The sequence below is a fragment of the Myxocyprinus asiaticus genome, chromosome 21, assembly GCF_019703515.2.
Source record: "Myxocyprinus asiaticus isolate MX2 ecotype Aquarium Trade chromosome 21, UBuf_Myxa_2, whole genome shotgun sequence".
NCBI classification, from domain to species: domain Eukaryota; kingdom Metazoa; phylum Chordata; class Actinopteri; order Cypriniformes; family Catostomidae; genus Myxocyprinus; species Myxocyprinus asiaticus.
Genome location: NC_059364.1, coordinates 45,392,809 through 45,415,117, shown reverse-complemented (window position 1 = coordinate 45,415,117; position 22,309 = coordinate 45,392,809). Strand labels below are relative to the sequence as shown.

General features: G+C 38.9%; 1 protein-coding gene across 1 annotated transcript in view; it reads left to right on the top strand.

Annotated features, from left to right (window-relative positions):
* The window catches only part of LOC127411738 (leucine-rich repeat-containing protein 1-like), a 127,701-nt gene that overhangs the window by 88,953 nt on the left and 16,439 nt on the right, over positions 1–22,309 (top strand). Inside the window, exons 11-12 of the mRNA XM_051647462.1 lie at positions 2,058–2,173; positions 4,842–5,014. Of these exons, the coding sequence (XP_051503422.1) occupies positions 2,058–2,173; positions 4,842–5,014 (289 nt within the window). The remainder of the gene's footprint in view (positions 1–2,057; positions 2,174–4,841; positions 5,015–22,309) is intronic.

The following is a 22,309-nucleotide window of genomic DNA, read 5'->3' as shown; positions in this document are numbered from 1 at the left end:
TCACAACTATGGAATAATAGAAATGGAACTATGGGAATTATGTTGTGACTAAACAAAATCCAAAATAAATCAAAACTGTGTTATATTTTAGCATCTTCAAAGTAGTCACCCTTTGCCTAGATTTTGCAGACATGTACTCTTGACATTTTCTCAACCAACTTCTTGAGGTATCACCCTGGGATGCTTTTTAAACAGTATTGAAGGAGTTCCCATCTATGTTGGGCACTTATTGGCTGCTTTTCTTTATTATTTGATCCAAGTCATCCATTTCAAAAACTTTTTTTTTTTTTTTTTAAATAAATTGTTTTGTAATGAAATAAATTAATATGTTGGCACAATTATATTTTTGTCTACAAAACTAATTTCAAACATTTAAGCATACGCCTTCAGATCAAAAGATTTTTAAGATCATGAGAAACATTTCAGGGAAGTGACCCCAAACTTTTGAACGGTAGTGTATTGCTGCACTGATTTAAAAGTGTACACTTAAAAACTAAGAGCCCAGTTACAGAATCACCCTGAAAATGACCATCACATTACACAGAAAAGCCCGCGTTAGGATTAGAGCCAAAACTTACCTCAGCGTGCTGCCTTAAATTGGAGCTGTGATTTTAATCTTGAAATATCAGCTTGTCTTGGTGTTAAATGAAGGCATTGCATGACGAAACTATTATTTTTTCACTGTGAGGAGCGAAGAAAGTGTTTCACTTTGACGAGTTTGATGCTGCAGCACTGATGACTTGAGTGACAGTCTGACACCGGCTCAGCGCACGCCTCTGCGTGAACTTCCGCTCTCGTAAAAGTACCATTCAATAATCTATCAATAAATTACGCATTAATTAATATTAAACCAGTAATGTAACGACAGGAATGCTGCCCATTGTAAAGAAGTAAAAGTAAAAAAAAAATCTTTAGAAATTTACTTGAGTGAGAGTAAAAAGTACCCATTTTAAACCTACTCTAAAAGTCAGTTTTTTTCCAAAAAGTTACTCGAGTAAATGTAACGTAGTAAATGTAGCGCGTTACTACCCACCTCTGCTAGTGATCACACTATATTATTGTCCCTTGCTACATACCTGTGCAACCATTAACAGCCTACAGTTAGGCTAATTAATTATATTTGTGAAAGAACTGTTTATTCTGATTATTAATATTAATACTTTAAGCTGTTTATTAAACATTGGTGTTTTGATTATATTGCTGTCACCACCCTTTTACAAAAGCAATAAGCCACTCAAAGCTGTGTGTTACAGTGATTTTACCACAGTTAAGGTCTCGCTTCATGTATGCCTAAGAAAACATCTTACCAGTTGTGAAATGAATGTAACATACAGCCTCAAATGGCTTGTTGCTTTAATTTAATACTGTATGTTTAAATACACTCATTCTGTGTGGAAAATTGCAGTGCATTAGCAGACAGACACAATCGACACTTTATGGGACACACAACAGTTTCACCTTTGGGGACTTGCTTTGCCTTTTGGCTGCCATTAACACTAATTGCTTCTAATTTTAGCCTTCTAGCTTACCCTCGCTCTAAAACATTATTTAGGGAATGTTTGCTTGCTGTTAAGTGCATTTAATTTTGTTCAGTTCTGTTTTACTCTGTCATGGGCTGCTGAGCTCTTTTGGTGTTTTTCACAGCAAATCAGAGACTTCTCTGATTGTTGGGTCTCACTTCAGGATTGTGGGTAGTGTAGTTCTTCAACCAGGAATTTGGCAGTTAAACACAGTAAAATAAAATAAAAAATCTGTTTAAATCACTTTGATTTGTGGCTTCTACAGATATTCCATCACTTAACAACCTCAGAGCTCATGGTAGGACTTTCTGGAAAGGTTTACAAGTTAGCGTTACAAATAAATTCTCTTTGGAAAAAAAAAAGAGTAGTCTTTTTACTTCCAGAGCTCTACTGTTGTGCTTTAGGATTTCAGGAGCATTTAGACTTTCCCACAAGGGGAATTTGCTCATATTCTCAGCTCATACCACAGCACTCTGTTCAACCAAACACCTACACTAGGATGTTTCTCCACTCACAGTTTCCTCTGTTTCTTCACAGATTGGTGGCTGCAGCAGTCTGAATGTTCTGTGTGTGAGAGAGAACCGTCTAACACAAATCCCTCCAGAGCTCTCACAGGCTTCAGAACTGCACGTTCTAGATGTGTCTGGAAACAGGTTTGTCAGAGTAAAGTGATCTCACCAGGGATTTTGTGTTTAAGGTTGATGTAGGCTGCAGGCAGCACAGTTGTCATCAAACGCATCAGATCCTTTGAAACGGGGTGCGTGAGCTTCGCTTTATACATGTAAATAAGATTTTCAGTTCTTAGTAATTTCAGAGTTCAGTGAAGGGTTAAAGAATTGGTCTGGGTTCAATACAGCTGTGGGTTACCACAGAAAATGTTTTAGACTAGGGATGGGAATCAGAAGGGATTTTACGATTCCTATTTTGATTCCTCTTAACGGTTCCATTAACGATTCTTAGTAATTTTGAGAAAGAAGTATTTGGAAATAAAAAATGCAATTCTTTTTGGATTAACTTCCCTCAGCAGCCTGTTACCAAATCCCTCACAAAAATTAATCATGGTTTTACCTTAGTTTAACTATGGTGTTTGTGGGAAAACCATAGTAACCGCAAAATTAACCATAGTTACTAAAATATTACTATTACAATATTACTGGTTACAATATAGATTACAGTATTACTGAAGTAAAACCAGGGCTAATTGTATAAAAAACAAATATGGTTATAGTCATGGTTATTTCAATATTACTGTCGTAAAACCGTAATTTTCATAAAGGATGAGATGATTTCATATTTTTAAAAATCAAATCCTAGCAAAATGTGTGTTTAGATGGACTTTTTAAACCTTGTTTAAAGGTGTTTTCAAAATTAAATTAAAATTAAAATTTAAAGGCTTATAACTCGAGAAAAAAACAAGAAGGGTCAAGTGTTTGGTATCATTATAAAGAAAACTTAAAAAAAATAAAAAAATAAAATTATGATATAGATGTTGATAAATTCTGAGACTCTCTGCCTAAGAAACTGCTGAAAAATCACCAAAAAGAAAAAGATTGAGCCAAAAACTTTTTTTCTTGTTTTTCTGATTTGACATGATATATCGCTGGGTGTAAATAAGGTAGCTCTGAAAAACTGCTTTTGTTTTGTACTGAATCATGCCACCTGTAACATTATGTGCTGATATGACAAAGCAAACAAAAGTTGTAGCATTACAAAATTTGTTTATCCTAGTGTACAAAATCCTCTTCAAAAAGAATAATAATTGTACATAAGAACTAATTACACATTTAAATACGATGACTAAAGGCATATAAGCAACACATGTTTACATGTAACATGTATGTCAAAGACATACACTTAGCTATTACTCGCTATATTTTTGTCTGTGAGGAAATCAAATAGGCTGGTTGTATTTTAGTCTTTAAGAGCTTTCCAAAGACATATGACACATGGCTATTTGATGAGTTTGATGTTTTTACCGATTACAATAATATGTGCAGGGAACACTTTTGATTTGTCTGCAAATTTCAAAGCACTTGTTCAGTTTTGGTCATAATGTGTACATGCATTGGAAAGTAGAGCTACTAAGCTTTAAAACAGTACCTATTTTGTTTTGGTCAAAACTGTAGTTATTAATATGTTGATAATAATTTTTTTTTTCTCAGCATTGTTGGGCCCATCCATGCTTAAAGGATTAATTAAGATATTTTATTAATTCATTAATTTTAATAAAATGCCTCTAATTACAAAACTTAAATGTTTGTCTTTAATTACTCTGATTCAAGTCTCACAAGTACACATAATACAGTAACAGTTCTTCGTCAGACCAGATGAAATGAATGACTTGCAGTTAAGTATGTTTTTGATGTTCTTGTTGGCTACAAGACTAAAACATTTTGTTAACATAAGACTTGTGTGATAGAATCACTTACTAACCCTTGTCTGCACAAAGTTATATCCAATCTTTCAACTCATGTCATGACCATGTAAAGACAGTAACTTTGGCATGATGCACGCAAGGGCACCAGAAATAGATTTAGAAACACAGAGCAAACGCCATATGCAAAAAATATATTCTAGAAGCATAACCAGAAGTTCATCAAACTAGGGCTGCTCGATTATGGCAAAAATCATAATCACGATTATTTTGGTCAGTATTGAGATCACGAATATTTAACTTGATTAATCATTGACTTTGGAAACATCATGTATTTATTAACTTTTTTTTTTATTTATTTTATTTGTTTTATTGTCTTTTTAACAGTGGATTTCCTTGAACTTGAAATGTAAACTGTAGGGGAGGAGGCTATTGTCATATGGTAATTATTTTATGTTATGTATGGTAGTCAAATAAAGGAAAGCCTTCATTGTGAAACGGAATGCAGCACAATAATCATTTTATCTCGATTATCTTGTTTTCATAATTGTTGGAAGCCAAAATCATAATTGAAAATAAAATTTGATTAACCAGCCCTACATCAAACTAGAAACCACCTGCATTTAAACCTTCTGTATTGCTTTGCCCCATTGTCTTTCACTGTAAGCGCATTACGTATGACTAGTAGATTCTTTTTATTTACTGGATCACAAAAATGAGAAGACAAGTCGAAATGATGTTCTGTGTTAATTAACAGCATGTCACAGTGCTGCTCATAGAGCTTAACCTAAATTAAACCCAGAACATTTATTTAATTCAAAGTGTAAAAGAATGTGATTGGGCAAGATGTCACCTTAGTCATTGGCCATGGCGTTAAAATAAAATATAAACCGTTTGTAACACAGAAAATCATGTGGCGACTGATATTATGTCGTGTCTGTGTGAAGGCTGCTGTACCTGCCACTGACCCTCACTACTCTACGACTCAAAGCACTTTGGCTGTCTGAGAATCAGTCTCAACCCCTGCTCACCTTCCAGACGGACGTGGACCCTGAGTCTGGCGAGAAGGTGCTCACCTGTGTACTGTTGCCACAGCAACTCTGTGAATCAGAAAACAAAGGTAATGCTACTGCATTTATCAAAGCTTTATTTTGTAAATTTATGTAGGATAGAGATTGCACAAATATTTATTTTTACTAGTTAACTAGTTGTAAAATTGTAGATCGTTCATTTGTATATTTTGCCCAATGCTATGAGCAGTATTTCATATTAAAGTAATATTTCGAGAATTTCTGGAATTTTTCAGAATTTTGGGAGGATAAAAGAGTTTGTTCTATAAATGAAGTTACTGCTTACAAACAAAATGCTTGATGGTGGCAGCACATCCAGGTTCTTTTGGCACCCCAGAAATGTACTGCTTCCGTTCATTTAATTTCAGCTGAAAATGCTTAAAAAGTGCCGTTTGTAAAGTTAAGGCAGCCCGTTTCCATAAGATGTTTAGAGATTTGGGCTTCTTTAAACTTTCATCAGGATCAGTGGATTAAGATTTGACAAATTATGATCAAAAAATATCGCAAAAACTCTGATCACAAACAGCTTTTTTTAATTTTCATAATGCAACCGCTGTGAGAGAAATGAGGGCAAATGTGTTCTTACAAAAATATTGCATAAATAAAAACTCCTTGATTTAACAAACCAGACCCTTCTTGCTACCACTGCAGTGCGTACTGTTTTTTAATGAAAGGATATGCAAACAAAAATAATGTACTACTTCTGAAGTACAGTTGAAGTCAGAAGTTTACATACGCCTTAGCCAAAGACATTTAAACTCAGTTTTTCACAATTCCTGATATTTAATCGTAGAAAACATTACCTGTCTTAGGTCAGTTCGGATCATTATTTTAAGAATGTGAAATATCAGAATAATAGTAGAGAGAATTATTTGTTTCAGCTTTTATTTCTTTCATCACATTCCCAGTGGTTCAGAAGTTTACATACACTTTGTTATTATTTGGTAGCACTGCCTTTAAATTGTTTAACTTAGGTCAAATGTTTTGGTTAGCCTTCCACAAGCTTCTCACAATAAGTTTTGGCCCATTCCTCCAGACAGAACTGGTGTAACTGAGTCAGGTTTGTGGGCCTCCTTGCTCGCACATGCTTTTTCAGTTCTGCCCACAAATTTTCTATCAGATTGATGTCAGGGCTTTGTGCCACTCCAGTACCTTGACTTTGTTGTCCTTAAGCCATTTTGCCACAACTTTGGAGGAATGCTTGGGGTCATTGTCCATTTGGAAGACCCATTTGCGACCGAGCTTTAACTTCATGGCTGATGTCTTGAGATGTTGCTTCAATATATCCACATAATTTTCCTTCCTCATGATGCCATCTATTTTGTGAAGTGCACCAATCCCTCCTGCAAGCAAAGCACCCCCACAACATGATACTGCCACCCCCATGATTCACGGTTGGATGGTGTTCTTTGGCTTGCAAGCCTCACCCTTTTTCCTCCAAACATAACGATGGTCATTATGGCCAAAAAGTTCAATTTGTATTTCATCAGACCAGAGGAAATTTCTCCAAAAAGTAAGATCTTTGTCCCCATGTGCACTTGCAAACTGTAGTCAGGCTTTTTTTGGCTGTTTTGGAGCATTGGCTTCTTCCTTGCTGAGCAGCCTTTCAGGTTATGTCGATATAGGACTCATTTAGCTGTGGATATAGATACTTGTCTACCTGTTTCTCCAGCATCTTCACAAGGTCCTTTGCTGTTGTTCTGGGATTGATTTGCTCTTTTCGCACCAAACTACGTTCATCTCTAGGAGACAGAATGCGTCTCCTTCCTGAGCGGTATGATGGCTGAGTGGTGCCATGGTGTTTGTACTTGCATACTGTTGATTGTAGAGATAAACGTGGTACCTTCAGGTGTTTGGAAATTTCTCCCAAGGATGAACCAGACTTGTGGAGGTCCACAATTATTTTTCTGAGGTCTTGATTTCTTTTAATTTCCCCATGATGTCAAGCAAAGAGGCACTGAGTTTGAAGGTAGGCCTTAAAATACATCCAGAGGTACACCTCCAATTCAGTACACTTCCTATCAGAAGCTAACTGTCTAAAAGCTTGACATCATTTTCTGGAATTTTCCAAGCTGCTTAAAGGCACAGTTAACTTAGTGTATGTTTACTTCTGACCCACTGGAATTGTGATATAGTCAATTAAAAGTGAAAGTCTGTAAACGATTGAAAATTACTTGTGTCATGCACAAAATAGATATCCTAAACGACTTGCCAAAACTATTGTTTGCTAATACTAAATCTGTGGAGTGGTTAAAAAAAGTGTATGTAAACTTCCGACTTCAACTGTATGTACTTGGATTTACAGTGGCAATAATAAGTATGTGAACCCTTTGAAAGTAGCTGGTTTTCTGAATTAATTTGTCATAAAATGTCACAAGTATAGACAAACAACATGCTTAAGCTAACAAACACAAACAATTATAATATTTCATGTCTATTGAACACATCCCATTAAAGGGTCACACACAGTTGAGCTCTCACCACATTTTTTAATTGCTGCACTCAAAGTGGGCATGATCAGCAGTGGAGTGAGGGGAGAAGTGGGAGTGAACCCAACAACTGTCTGACCCAGTCACTCAGCTTTATTTTAATAAAGCAGGTAACAGCATCAAAGATTCTCACAATTGCATGTAACAGAATGCAAAAATAAATCATACACTGTTTTGTAAGCTCACAATACATTACAAAGAATACACACATTACACACTGTTCATTTTATATCTGTAATTTAATACACAAATAAATGCCAAGCCATCTGCTCTGTATCGAAAATATGTTAATGTTTTTTACACTTCAATAACTTTTGAGACCTTTTCCAAAACTATGATTTACAAATACAAGTGCTTAGATCGGTTAACACACTTACATTAGGGATGGAGGGATGGATGGATAGCGTTTGTGTCTGAGACAGTCAATGTAAACCACGTCTCAAACGAGTCCCAGTCAGAGACAGTCCACCTCAACCCATATCTCACAACACTTGCATTAATAAATGCGTGCTGCGTGAACATTTAAAAGGTGTTGCCTTTGACTGAAAGCCTGTCCTGTCCTTCTGTCATTAGTGTGGAAGGAAATCGCGTCACGGTACTATCAACTGACTGAGGTGCTTGAGAGTTTGAAGTGTTGGTCACATGCATGACAATAGGGCTGCAACTAACGATTGTTTTAAAAATCAATTAATCTAATGATGAATGCTTATTCGACTATTCTGCGATTATTGCAACGATTAATCATTAGCGCTTAACCGATTATTCAGCTTGTGCCCTGACTTATAAGGTTGTATTAAACGTTCTTACTGACAATAAAGAGGACAAAATCATCTTTTAAAAATACCTCTAAAAGAAAATCACTGAATTAAAGGGGAAAAAATACTTGTTTAATTTAGTAAAGAAATTCACTGCAAAAACTCCTATTGTTATCAAGTGTGTTTGTCTTGATTTCCATTTAAAATTGTCTAAAAATCCTTAAAACAAATCAAATCAAATCACTTTTATTGTCACACAGCCATATACACAAGTGCAATGGTGTGTGAAATTCTTGGGTGCAGTTCCGATCATCATAGCAGTCGTGACAGTGATGAGACATATACCAATTTACAATAACATCAGATTAACACAACACAATTTAAAGTCTAATATACACATAATTACACACAACACAATATACAAATAATAACATACACTGTACAGAATACAATACACACAATATAGATACACATTATTCAAAAAAATAAATATATAGTATATATAGAATGTACAGTAGGTTGTATTGTACTGTATTGACATTCAGGCTGTCGGTTGATAGTAAGTTGCCAGTGTGTTGTTAAGAGAGAATATAATATAATAATAATATAATTTATGACAGTCCAATGTGAGATCTAAGAGTAAGAGTAATAAAGTGCAGTGCTGATGTATTTTGATCGTGGGAGATTAAGAGTTCAAAAGTCTGATTGCTTGGGGGAAGAAGCTATCATGAAGTCGGCTGGTGCGGGTCCTGATGCTGCGATACCGCCTGCCTGATGGTAGCAGTGAGAACAGCCCATGGCTCGGGTGGCTGGAGTCTCTGATGATCCTCCGAGCTTTTTTCACACACCGCCTGGTATATACAGGTGCATCTCAATAAATTAGAATGTCATGGAAAAGTTCATTTATTTCAGTAATTCAACTCAAATTGTGAAACTCGTGTATTAAATAAATTCAATGCACACAGACTGAAGTAGTTTAAGTCTTTGGTTCTTTTAATTGTGATGATTTTGGCTCACATTTAACAAAAACCCACCAATTCACTATCTCAAAAAATTAGAATATGGTGACATGCCAATCAGCTAATCAACTCAAAACACCTGCAAAGGTTTCCTGAGCCTTCAAAATGGTCTCTCAGTTTGGTTCACTAGGCTACACAATCATGGGGAAGACTGCTGATCTGACAGTTGTCCAGAAGACAATCATTGACACCCTTCACAAGGAGGGTAAGCCACAAACATTCATTGCCAAAGAAGCTGGCTGTTCACAGAGTGCTGTATCCAAGCATGTTAACAGAAAGTTGAGTGGAAGGAAAAAGTGTGGAAGAAAAAGATGCACAACCAACCGAGAGAACCGCAGCCTTATGATTGTCAAGCAAAATCGATTCAAGAATTTGGGTGAACTTCACAAGGAATGGACTGAGGCTAGGGTCAAGGCATCAAGAGCCACCACACACAGACATGTCAAGGAATTTGGCTACAGTTGTCGTATTCCTCTTGTTAAGCCACTCCTGAACCACAGACAACGTCAGAGGCATCTTACCTGGGCTAAGGAGAAGAAGAACTGGACTGTTGCCCAGTGTTCCAAAGTCCTCTTTTCAGATGAGAGTAAGTTTTGTATTTCATTTGGAAACCAAGGTCCTAGAGTCTGGAGGAAGGGTGGAGAAGCTCATAGCCCAAGTTGCTTGAAGTCTAGTGTTAAGTTTCCACAGTCTGTGATGATTTGGGGTGCAATGTCATCTGCTGGTGTTGGTCCATTGTGTTTTTTGAAAACCAAAGTCACTGCACCCGTTTCCCAAGAAATTTTGGAGCACTTCATGCTTCCTTCTGATGACCAGCTTTTTAAAGATGCTGATTTCATTTTCCAGCAGGATTTGGCACCTGCCCACACTGCCAAAAGCACCAAAGTTGGTTAAATGACCATGGTGTTGGTGTGCTTGACTGGCCAGCAAACTCACCAGACCTGGTATTGTCAAGAGGAAAATGAGAAACAAGAGACCAAAAAATGCAGATGAGCTGAAGGCCACTGTCAAAGAAACCTGGGCTTCCATACCACCTCAGCAGTGCCACAAACTGATCACCTCCATGCCACACTGAATTGAGGCAGTAATTAAAGCAAAAGGAGCCCCTACCAAGTATTGAGTACATATACAGTAAATGAGCATACTTTCCAGAAGGCCAACAATTCACTAAAAATGTTTTTTTATTGGTCTTATGATGTATTCAAATTTTTTGAGATAGTGAATTGATGGGTTTTTGTTAAATGTGAGCCAAAATCATCACAATTAAAAGAACCAAAGACTTAAACTACTTCAGTCTGTGTGCATTGAATTTATTTAATACACGAGTTTCACAATTTGAGTTGAATTACTGAAATAAATGAACTTTTCCACGACATTCTAATTTATTGAGATGCACCTGTATGTCCTGGAGGGAGGGAAGCTCACCTCCGATGATGTGTCTGGCAGTTCGCACCACCCTTTGCAGTGCTTTGCGGTTGTGGGCTGTGCTATTGCCGTACCAGGCAGAGATGCAGCCAGTCAGGATGCTCTCTACAGTGCAAGTGTAGAACCGTGTGAGGATGTGGCGGTTCATTCCAAACTTCCTCAGCCGTCTCAGGAAGAAGAGGCACTGATGAGCCTTCTTCACAACGACTTCAGTGTGGACGGACCATGTGAGTTCCTCAGTGATGTGGACACCCAGGAACTTGAAGCTGCTGACTCTCTCCACTGGTGCTCCATTGATGGTGATTGGACTGTGTTCTCTGTCTTTTCTTCTGAAGTCCACCACAAGCTCCTTTGTCTTACTGACGTTGAGGGAGAGGTTGTGCTCCTGACACCAGTGTGTCAGAGTGTGCACCTCCTCTCTGTAGGCTGTTTCATCATTGTCAGTGATCAGACCTACCACCGTCGTGTCATCAGCAAACTTAATGATGGCATTGGAGCTATGTGTTGCCACACAGTCATGTGTGTACAAGGAATACAAGAGTGGGCTGAGAACACAGCCCTGTGGGGCTCCAGTGTTGAGGGTCAGTGATGAGGAGATGTTGCTACCTATTCTAACCACCTGGCGTATGCTTGACAGGAAGTCCAGGATCCAGCTGCACAGCGAGGCGTTTAAGCCCAGAGCCCAGAGTTTCTCATCTAGCTTGGAGGGCACTATGGTGTTGAATGCTGAGCTGTAGTCTACAAACAACATTCTCACATAAGTGTTCTTTTTTTCCAGGTGGGAGAGAGCAGTGTGTATTGTAGATGCAATGGCATCATCAGTGGAGTGGTTGTTGCGGTAAGCAAACTGCAATGGGTCTAGAGAGGCAGCACAGAGCAGATGTAATCTCTGATTAGTCTCTCAAAGCATTTGCTGATGATGGGAGTCAGAGCAACAGGATGCCAGTCATTTAAGCAAGTGATTTTTGATTGCTTTGGAACAGGCACAATGGTGGATGTTTTGAAGCATGTGGGGACTACAGACAAAGAGAGGGAAAGGTTGAAAATGTCCGTAAAAACACCAGCCAGCTGGTTCGCGCATGCTCTGATGACACGGCCCGGAATGCCGTCTGGACCCGCGGTTTTGTGGATATTCACCCATCGGAAGGATCGGGTTACATCCGCTACAGAGACGGAGAGTGAACTAACCTCTGTAGCTTCGGCTGCGAGAGCTCTCTCCGCGAGGGCAGTGTTATTTCCCTTGAAACGAGCATAAAAAGTGTTTAACTCATCCAGGAGAGATGCAGCGGTGTTCACGGCGGAGTTTTTATTCCCTTTAAAGTCTGTGATGATGTTAATTCCCTGCCACATGCTTCTAGAGTTGGTGGTATTAAACTGCCCTTCAATCTTGTCCCTGTACTGACGTTTTGCTGTTCTGACTTCGTAGGGCATAACTGGCTTGTTTATGCTCCTCCGCGTTCCCGGAATTAAAAGCAGAGGTCCGCGCATTAAGTGCTGCACGAACATCGCTATTAATAAAATACTTCTGGTTCGGATAGATCTGTGTTGTTCTGGTCGGAACGACGTCCTCTACGCACTTTCTGATGAAACACATTATGCTGTCAGCGTAAAGCTCGATGTCGTCATCAGAGGCGGACCGGAACATCTCCCAGTCCGTGTGATCAAAACAGTCTTGTAGCGTAGAGTCTGATTGGTCCGACCAGCACTGGACCGTTCTGAGAGTGGGTGCTTCCTGTTTCAGTTTCTGCCTGTAAGCGGGCAGAAGCAGAATGGAAGAGTGGTCCGATTTGCCAAATGGTGGGCAGGGGAGGGATTTGTAGCCATCCCGGAAGGGAGAGTAGCAGTGGTCCAAAACCCGGTCCCCTCGTGTGTTGAAACTAATGTGCTGGTGGTATTTTGGTGTGACTGATTTGAAACTGGCTTTATTAAAGTCCCGGTCACAATGAACACGGCCTCAGGGGCGCGGTTTCCTGCTTGCTTATAATCCTGTAGAGTTCCTTGAGCGCCCGGTCTGTGTCGGCTTGTGGCAGGATGTACACAGCAGTGATAATGACCGCTGTGAATTCCCTCGGTAGCCAGAATGGTCGACACAGAAGCATGAGAAATTCCAGATCAGGAGAGCAGAAAGACTTGATAGAATGTACGTTCCTCTGATCACACCAGGATTTGTTGATCATAAAACTTACGCCACCATCTCTGCTTTTACCTGAGAGGTCTTTCGCTCTGTCCGCTCGGTGCACTGAGAACCCCGCGGGTTCAATGGCTAAGTCTGGAATCTCCGCAGACATCCAAGTTTCCGTAAGGCAGATAATGCAGCAGTCCCTCATCTCTCGTTGGAAAGAGATCCGCGCTTTCAGCTCGCAGAGCTTGTTATCCAGAGACTGAACATTTGCCAGTAGAATACTGGGTAGCGGGAGTCGATTTGCGCGGCGTCTTACTCTGATGAGAACGCCGGCTCTGGGAAGCAACCTAAAAGATATTTAGACTTGCTTTAAGAGAATGTATCTTAAATATAAGTGTATTTTTCCACTTGGTTATACTTCTGCGAGTACAGTAAAGACAAAATATACTTATATTCAAGATCTGTTCTCTAAAAGCAAGTCTAAATATCTTATATGCTGCTTCTCAGGTGAATGCATCTTTTTTTAAAGGGTTTTTAGATATTTTAAAATATTTGTATTTTTAATATTATATTCAACATTCTCTGATAAAAAAATGTTTTCTTCTACAGTATAGCTGCTAAAGTAAATGTACATTGTTTTAAAGGAGTTTTAGATGTTTATATTGCAAAACAAAAACAAATCAAAAACGTATTTTGTTGCAGTGTATAATGGAGCGAAGACTACCCTCTCTCAACTGTTCACTTCAATCCATCTTTAACTCACATAAAAACCCCCTCTTATTAATAAAGCTGTGTATTGCCAATTTTCTTCATGATAAGAAATGCACAGTGACACATATTTTATGATTCAATAAGTCACGAGCCATCACGTTATAATCTAGCTGCATTAAGCGTGCGCGCTCGAGGGATGAGCATCCCATGACAGAGTATGCCTCAGCCGGGTGCAGTTTCAATCTCTCCCTCTTTGATCGGGACATTTGCACAACTCATAGAAGAGTCGCTGACTGCACAGACAAATGCCAGTTTTAGAGTTTGTAGTTATTTACATGATCTGCTTCCGTATTATTTGAACTTTAATACAGCAATAATGCATTAAATATAACTGCATTTAAGATGTAACGCTGAGGTGTTTCCTTTAAAGATACTCGACACGCAAGTCTTGCTTCAGCAGAGCGGCAGCTCCGGCTCCACTTATTCCACAACGAGAGTGCTTCTGTAGTTACTTATTTTGTATTTTTACATTATAATTCCCTCATACTTTGTATGCAGTGCTGCTCTCACTCATCATCATTAGAGTTTAATGTGATCTCATGTTACGTTAAATGAGATCAAATGACTATTCAACAAATAATTTTTTTTAGACAATTATTTTTTTTATTGTCGACGTTGCAGATAACGTTGACTAATCGTTTCAGCCCTACATGACAACGACACTTGTGGCGCTTGCTTGTTAAACAAGTATAGGTCTCTGCAGAATATTAATGGGTATTTTCAAATCTGTGGCCATTTTCAAACCAGGATGGACGTTTCTAAACTATCCAATGAAAGTAGGGAATCTCAATGTAGTAATCAGTGGCCGTTTCCAAACCAGGAGGGGCGTTTCTAAACTATCCCATGGAAGTAGGGAATCTCAATGGTTTGAAAATGCGCACTGATTGGGAAGAGCCCATTTTTGTTCTCAAAGGGTAAAGGCCACGCCTTCTCATTAATAATATCGAGAACGGAGTCCGGATGACGTCACAGGGCTGAGAGGTTGCACAGGTGCCGAGCTCCCCGCATCTTTTGACTTTATTTCAAATTTTAACTTGAACACTTTAACAAGTCCATGTCTAGCAAGGAGGGTGTTGCCATTTCAGCTGACAAAGGCCCTAAAGTTCAAAGAAATCTGTAAAGTAGACATGCCGACACGGATATGCAGGATGGCGGCTCATGCGACTGTGGTTACTCGCAACAGCTGATGCACGAGGTGACAGAGTGTGTCGACAAAGTCTTGGATGAAAAACGAACCAATTTTATGAATGCCCTGTACGTTATTAGATCCCGGGTGGAGGACAACACCAAACGTCTGAATGAAGCTGAGCTCTGAGTGTTGGATATTGAAGACAGCATAGTTTCAACAGAAGGCAAGCTGAAAGACACCGAAAGGAAAGTACAGATGCTGTCTGAAAAGTTAATAGGTCAAGGCGGGATAACATAAGGATTGTAGGGATGAAGGAGGGAATGGAAGGCCATTAGCCCATTGCCTTTTTCAAGACCTGGCTACCTAAAGTTCTGGAACCAGATAAGAAGAGCGGCCGCTTTAAATTGACCGGGCCCACAGAAGCCTCGGACCTCAGAGGAGTGACAGACCAAGGACAGTGCTCATCAAACTTAATAACTTTGCCGACAAACAACACATAATGTCTGCAATGAAGGTTAAGCGCCACCTGATTGTTGATGGACAGAGAGAGTGTATATCCAGCAAGACTTCTCCTCGATTGTCAAAGAAAAAACGATGGAGCTTTAATAAAGCATGCAAACAGCTGATTCAGCATGGCATTCGCTTCACCATGCACTTTTCTGCAGTACTGTGTTTTAAGTATGAGGGTGAGAAACCCTCATTTCACTGCGCAGAGGGGGCCCAGGCCTTCCTAAGAGGACTGCCCTGAACATGGGACACTACAGCTCTACATACAGCACTGAAGAGTGCTTGTGGCCTAGATTGTCTGTATGTTAGGTCTAAATCATGTGACTACTCATCCTGGTGAGTTATTTTAATTTATTATTTGTCTACCGATTATAACTGGTGTTACAGTTGACATATGATGGTTAAATTAGGCTTCAATACTGAATTTGGTGAAGACTGTAAATATAGGACTATAATGGACAGACTACAGTGCAGAACAATTATGTTTGGGGTCTCTGTTCTATTCCTTTTCATTTACATATTTTTTTTTTTCCATTGAGTTGAAGATGCGGGAGGTAGGGGGATTGTTAGAAGATGATGGCTAATTTGGCACCACTGTCATGCCTCTTGGTGTCATTGACTCATAGAACATTTGGTTTTGAGGTATAGATGCCGGTTGGCAGTTTGGTTCATTCTGTTCTGTTTGAGGTTGTGGTTTATTATAAAGAACCTCGATACTTTGTTCTTTTTAGTTCGGGAGGTCTTTTACAACATGGACAGTGAATTATTGTTTATTTATTTACAGTTGTGCTCAAAATTTTGCACACCCTGGCAGAAATTGTGAAATTTTGGCATTGATTTTGAAAATATGACTGATCATGCAAAAAAACTGTCTTTTATTTAAGGATAGTGATCATATGAAGCCATTTATTATCACATAGTTGTTTGGCTCCTTTTTAAATCATAATGGTAACAGAAGTCCTGATCAAAAGTTTACATACCTTTGAATGTTTGGCCTTGTTACAGACACACAAGGTGACACACACAGGTTTAAATGGCAATTAAAGGTTTATTTCCCACACCTGTGGCTTTTTAAATTGCAATTTGTGTCTGTGTATAAATAGTCAATGAGTTTATTAGCTCTCACGTGGATGCACTGAGCAGGCTAGATACTGAGCCAATGGGAGCAGAAAAGAACTGTGAAAAGACCTGCGTAACAAGGTAATGGAACTTTTACCTTTTGAGGTAAACTTGTATGTATGTATTTATTTATTTTGTCGGATACTTACTCAGCAACTATGGACATGCAGAATATCCATGCACTCTCGTTTGCCTGTCATGCCCTCTTCGGATTTACATTTTATGGCTCATTATCTCACTCCAACTCACTCCTACAACTTTACAACAGTAAAATATGAGTGGTATTAAAATTCCTTGAATGTTAAGGGGGTCAATCATGTAGTTAAGAGACAGAAAATAATTTCCTATCTTAAAAAAGAGCAGGCTCAGTTTGCTTTACTGCGGGAGACCCATTTGACTGATGTGGAGTACATGAAGTTAAGGCAGGGATAGGTTGGCCAGGTCTTCTGCTCTGCCTTTAACTCACATAGCAGGGGTGTGGCTATTTTGGTACATAAGAAGTTACATTTTAGGCTTGATGAAATGATAAAGGAGGTCGCTATATCCTCATATCTGGCCAGTTGGTTATTGGTTGTGTTTAAACAAACACATGTGAACCTATTTTCTGAATTAATTGCTGACATATCATCATTTACTACTAATCATTTAATTATTGGGGGAGACTTCAGTTGTGTAAGTGACTCAAGCATGGACCTTAGTCCACCAAGAACTACAGCTGCAACACGCAAGACTGCTAAATTAAAACAACTTTGTGAAGATTTGGGCCTGCTTGATATATGGAGAATCATGAACCCTAAAGTGAAAGATTTGATATATTATTCACACCCCCATAAGTCATCCTCTAGAATAGACTTTATGTTTTCTTCCAGACAGATTCTGGACAGAGTAAAAAAACTGTAACATTGGCATATGTGCTTTTTCTGATCATAATTCAGTCTGGGTAGTGTTTTCCCCACCTCACTATGACCACATGACTCGCCATTGGCGATTACAACCAGCATTGCTAAGTAATCCAAAGTTTCTAGACTTTTTTGAAAAAGAATGGGTGCTATTCATGAATTCTAACAAGCAGCCAGACATAGATCCTTCTCTATTATGGGAGACAGCAAAAGGTTACATGAGGGGGTCAGTAATATCTTATAACGCAGCACAAAAAAAGAGGCTTCTGGAAAAACAGCTAGAGCTGGAACGTTCTATCAGGGAGTTGGAGAACAAATTTAATACTGCCCCTTCTCGGGTTTTGCGGAGCGAATTAGATGCAGCATGTTCAGCCCTGAATCATATCTTAACTAGCAAAGCAGAGACTTCTGTGTTCTTCGCTAGACAAAGGCTATACGAACATGGCAACAAACCATGCCATTTACTTGCTCGGTTGGCCCGAGGAAGAAATGAGGCATGTATCATCTCAACACTTAAAGATGACCGTGGCAAATCAACTCATGACAAATGAACACTATTATGAGACATTTTTATCAGAAAGTGTACTCATCAGAGTGTGGATCCTCAGATGATTTAAGACAATCATTTCTAGACCAAATTTAACTTTCATGCCTTTCTGAAGAACAGCAGGAGGACTTGAATAGACCATTTACAACAAAAGAAGTGTTGGAGGCAATTAAATCCTTACAGGGTGGTAAGGCTCCAGGCCCAGATGGGTATGGCCCAGAGTTCTACTAGAAAATGAGCAAGTTTATTGTGGAACCTCTAACAGAAATGTATATAGACTCATTTAACAAAGGTTGCCTTCCTGCCACTCTAAACATGGCATATATATCCCAGATAAAAAAATAAATATAAAAAAAAAAAACACCTGATGAATGTGGCTCTTACAGGCCTGTGAGTCTTATAAATGTGGACTGTAAGATACTGTCTAAGCTGTTAGCAAAGAGACTGGAATAGTACCTGCCTCAGCTGATAAATTCAGATCAGACAGGCTTTATTCAACATAGATTGTCATACTCCAATGTCAGAAGACTGCTTAATGTAGTATAGTTTGCCCAAATATCCAAAACACGGGTCCTTGCCATTTTGTTAGATGCCGAAAAGGCATTTGACCATGTCGAGTGGGGATAAATGTTTGAAGTTTTGGACAAATTTAAATTTGGAGAAGACTTTTTGAAATGGATAAAGACTGCATACTGCTCTCCAGCTGCTTGTGTCATAACTAATGGCCTCCGTTCTTCAGCTCTTTCATTGGGACGAGGTACAAGACAAGGGTGTCCTCTTTCCCCTCTCCTTTTTGCTTTAATACTTGAAACTTTTGCGGAGACAATCAGAACCCACGCTGATTTATACGGCATCAGCTTAGGTCAGTCAGTTCATAAGATTGCACTATATGCTGATGATGTTCTTTTATTTCTTAAAAATTCTGACGTTTCAGTCCCAGCAGTTCTAAACATTATTAACTCATTTAGCGCAATATCAGTAATTTACTTAAAGTAAATTATAATAAATCGGATGCAATACCACTCGGAGACACTGACCGTATTGGCTCTCTTTCTAATTATATTTTTAGATGGGCCTTCACAGGTCTTACATATCTTGGAATTCATATTTCACCAGATATATCAGAGATGGGAATATTTAATTTAATTCCACTTATTAAGAGTATCAAAGACGATTTAGTGCGGTGGCATAACCTTCCCATCTCATGGATGGGTAGGATTAATCTCATTAAAATTAATATCCTACCCAGAGCATTATATCCCATGCAGATGTTGCCTCTGTGGATTCCCAAAAAGCAGATTTCAGTTTTAGAAAAAAACATTTCCAAAATGTATCTGGCAGGGCAAAAAACCAAGAGTGAAGATGAAGATCCTGCAGTTGCCAGTAGAAAGGGGTGGATTAGCGCTACCAAATTTAATGTTCTATAACTGGGCCTGCCATACTCGCACAATCAGGGCATGGGTGCATTCCCATTTAGACTTGCAGCCCTTGGGGGATGAGTGGGCGGTACTTGCATATTCTTTAAGTTTGCTCACAAGCAGTAGTGGACAAAAATTTTCACCGGAGATAAAAAAAAAAAATAACACTATACTGTACAATACTGTATAATACTGGAAGGAGATGATGAAGGTTGCAGGGAGAAGGGGCTTACCAACAGCTCTGATACCATTAACTCAAAATAAAGACTTCCTCCCAGGGGCTCAAAAATCTATATTTCATACATTGCATGAAAAGTGGGATAAAGTGATTGTCGACCTATACAAGGACAATATATTGATGTCATTTAACCAGCTCAAGTAGCAATGTCAGATTGAAAGTGGTCATTTCTGGGGATATCTCCAGTTTCAGCATTTTATTAACTCCATATCTTCAAAGATCCACACAGGTATTCCTGTGTATGGCAACATAGACCTTTTTATTCTTAAACTGAAGGATACACAGCACCTTATTTCAAATGTGTGCTCTCTTTTATACTCATTGGAACCCAGTGGTATTGGTCATATTACCCGTACATGGGAAAAGGATCTCAACGATGAGTACATCGATGATGATTGGGAAGAAGCAGTTAAATTTGTTAGAAAAATATTTACTTGTTATAGAATGGTGGAGACCCAATATAAAATACTACTTAGACTCCACATTACTCCACGGATTCTTAGCAAAATGGATAAGGATCATTCTCCTATATGTATTAAATGCCAAAATGAAATCTGCACTTACAGGTGCATCTCAATAAATTAGAATGTCGTGGAAAAGTTCATTTATTTCAGTAATTTAACTCAAATTGTGAAACTCGTGTATTAAATAAATTCAATGCACACAGACTGAAGTAGTTTAAGTCTTTGGTTCTTTTAATTGTGGTGATTTTGGCTCACATTTAACAAAAACCCATCAATTCACTATCTCAAAAAATTTGAATACATCATAAGACCAATAAAAAAAACATTTTTAGTGAATTGTTGGCCTTCTGGAAAGTATGCTCATTTACTGTATATGTACTCAATACTTGGTAGGGGCTCCTTTTGCTTTAATTACTGCCTCAATTCAGCGTGGCATGGAGGTGATCAGTTTGTGGCACTGCTGAGGTGGTATGGAAGCCCAGGTTTCTTTGACAGTGGCCTTCAGCTCATCTGCATTTTTTGGTCTCTTGTTTCTCATTTTCCTCTTGACAATACCCCATAGATTCTCTATGGGGTTCAGGTCTGGTGAGTTTGCTGGCCAGTCAAGCACACCAACACCATGGTCATTTAACCAACTTTTGGTGCTTTTGGCAGTGTGGGCAGGTGCCAAATCCTGCTGGAAAATGAAATCAGCATCTTTAAAAAGCTGGTCAGCAGAAGGAAGCATGGAGTGCTCCAAAATTTCTTGGGAAACGGGTGCAGTGACTTTGGTTTTCAAAAAACACAATGGACCAAAACCAGCAGATGACATTGCATCCCAAATCATCACAGACTGTGGAAACTTAACACTGGACTTCGAGCAACTTGGGCTATGAGCTTCTCCACCCTTCCTTCAGACTCTAGGACCTTGGTTTCCAAATGAAATACAAAACTTGCTCTCATCTGAAAAGAGGACTTTGGAACACTGGGCAACAGTCCGGTTCTTCTTCTCCTTAGCCCAGGTAAGACGCCTCTGACGTTGTCTGTGGTTCAGGAGTGGCTTAACAAGAGGAATACGACAACTGTAGCCAAATTCCTTGACATGTCTGTGTGTGGTGGCTCTTGATGCCTTGACCCCAGCCTCAGTCCATTCCTTGTGAAGTTCACCCAAATTCTTGAATCGATTTTGCTTGACAATCATAAGGCTGCGGTTCTCTCGGTTGGTTGTGCATCTTTTTCTTCCACACTTTTTCCTTCCACTCAACTTTCTGTTAACATGCTTGGATACAGCACTCTGTGAACAGCCAGCTTCTTTGGCAATGAATGTTTGTGGCTTACCCTCCTTGTGAAGGGTGTCAATGATTGTCTTCTGGACAACTGTCAGATCAGCAGTCTTCCCCATGATTGTGTAGCCTAGTGAACCAAACTGAGAGACCATTTTGAAGGCTCAGGAAACCTTTGCAGGTGTTTTGAGTTGATTAGCTGATTGGCATGTCACCATATTCTAATTTTTTGAGATAGTGAATTGGTGGGTTTTTGTTAAATGTGAGCCAAAATCATCACAATTAAAAGAACCAAAGACTTAAACTACTTCAGTCTGTGTGCATTGAATTTATTTAATACACAAGTTTCACAATTTGAGTTGAATTACTGAAATAAATGAACTTTTCCATGACATTATAATTTATTGAGATGCACCTGTATATGCATTGTTTTTGGCTCTGTCCTGCCATTGCAAAGTTCTGGGATAATGTGGCATTAAAAAAAAAAAAAAAAAATGTAATTGAAACTCCATTTGGCAAAGATCCGGGATTCTTCTTACTCAGTCTTCCCCCAAATCAGATCACTTTCACAGCTAGACAGTTTTTACTCCGTTTTTAGAAGCTGTTGCTTCTTGCTAGAAAATGTATCTTAAACAAATGGATTCAAGTTAGTCTCTGGTATCGAGAGATCTTTAAAGTGTTGCGTCTGGAAAAGTTAGTGGCCATTATAAGAGGAGATGTCACAATTTTTGAGCAGGCATGGTTGCCAGTATTGGAAAATTTACCGGCTAGTCTGCGGGATGTAGTATTTAAGGGAAGGTGCATGTTTGACTGAGCACACATTTTCATTAGCCCCAAGGTTCTAATTTTTATTTTACAAGAGGTGCATGATAGGGCCGAGACTTCTAACTTTCAGACATGTCAGATATTAAACCGTCCTGTATGGTATATTACACTTTGTATGTTGTTGCTTTTTGCGAGGGTTTTTGTTGTTGTTGTTGTTGTTGTTGTTGTTTGTGCTTTTTTTATTACATGTATTTGTGTATGTATGTGTATGGGATGTATATGTGAAGTTATGTATAAACATACACGAAAGTGTAAAAAAATAAAATAAAAAAATAAATAATATCGAGAACACCCATAATGTAGAGGCGCTGAAATTCAATGGAAAGCTAAACCCTGTACGTCACGACCTGTAACGT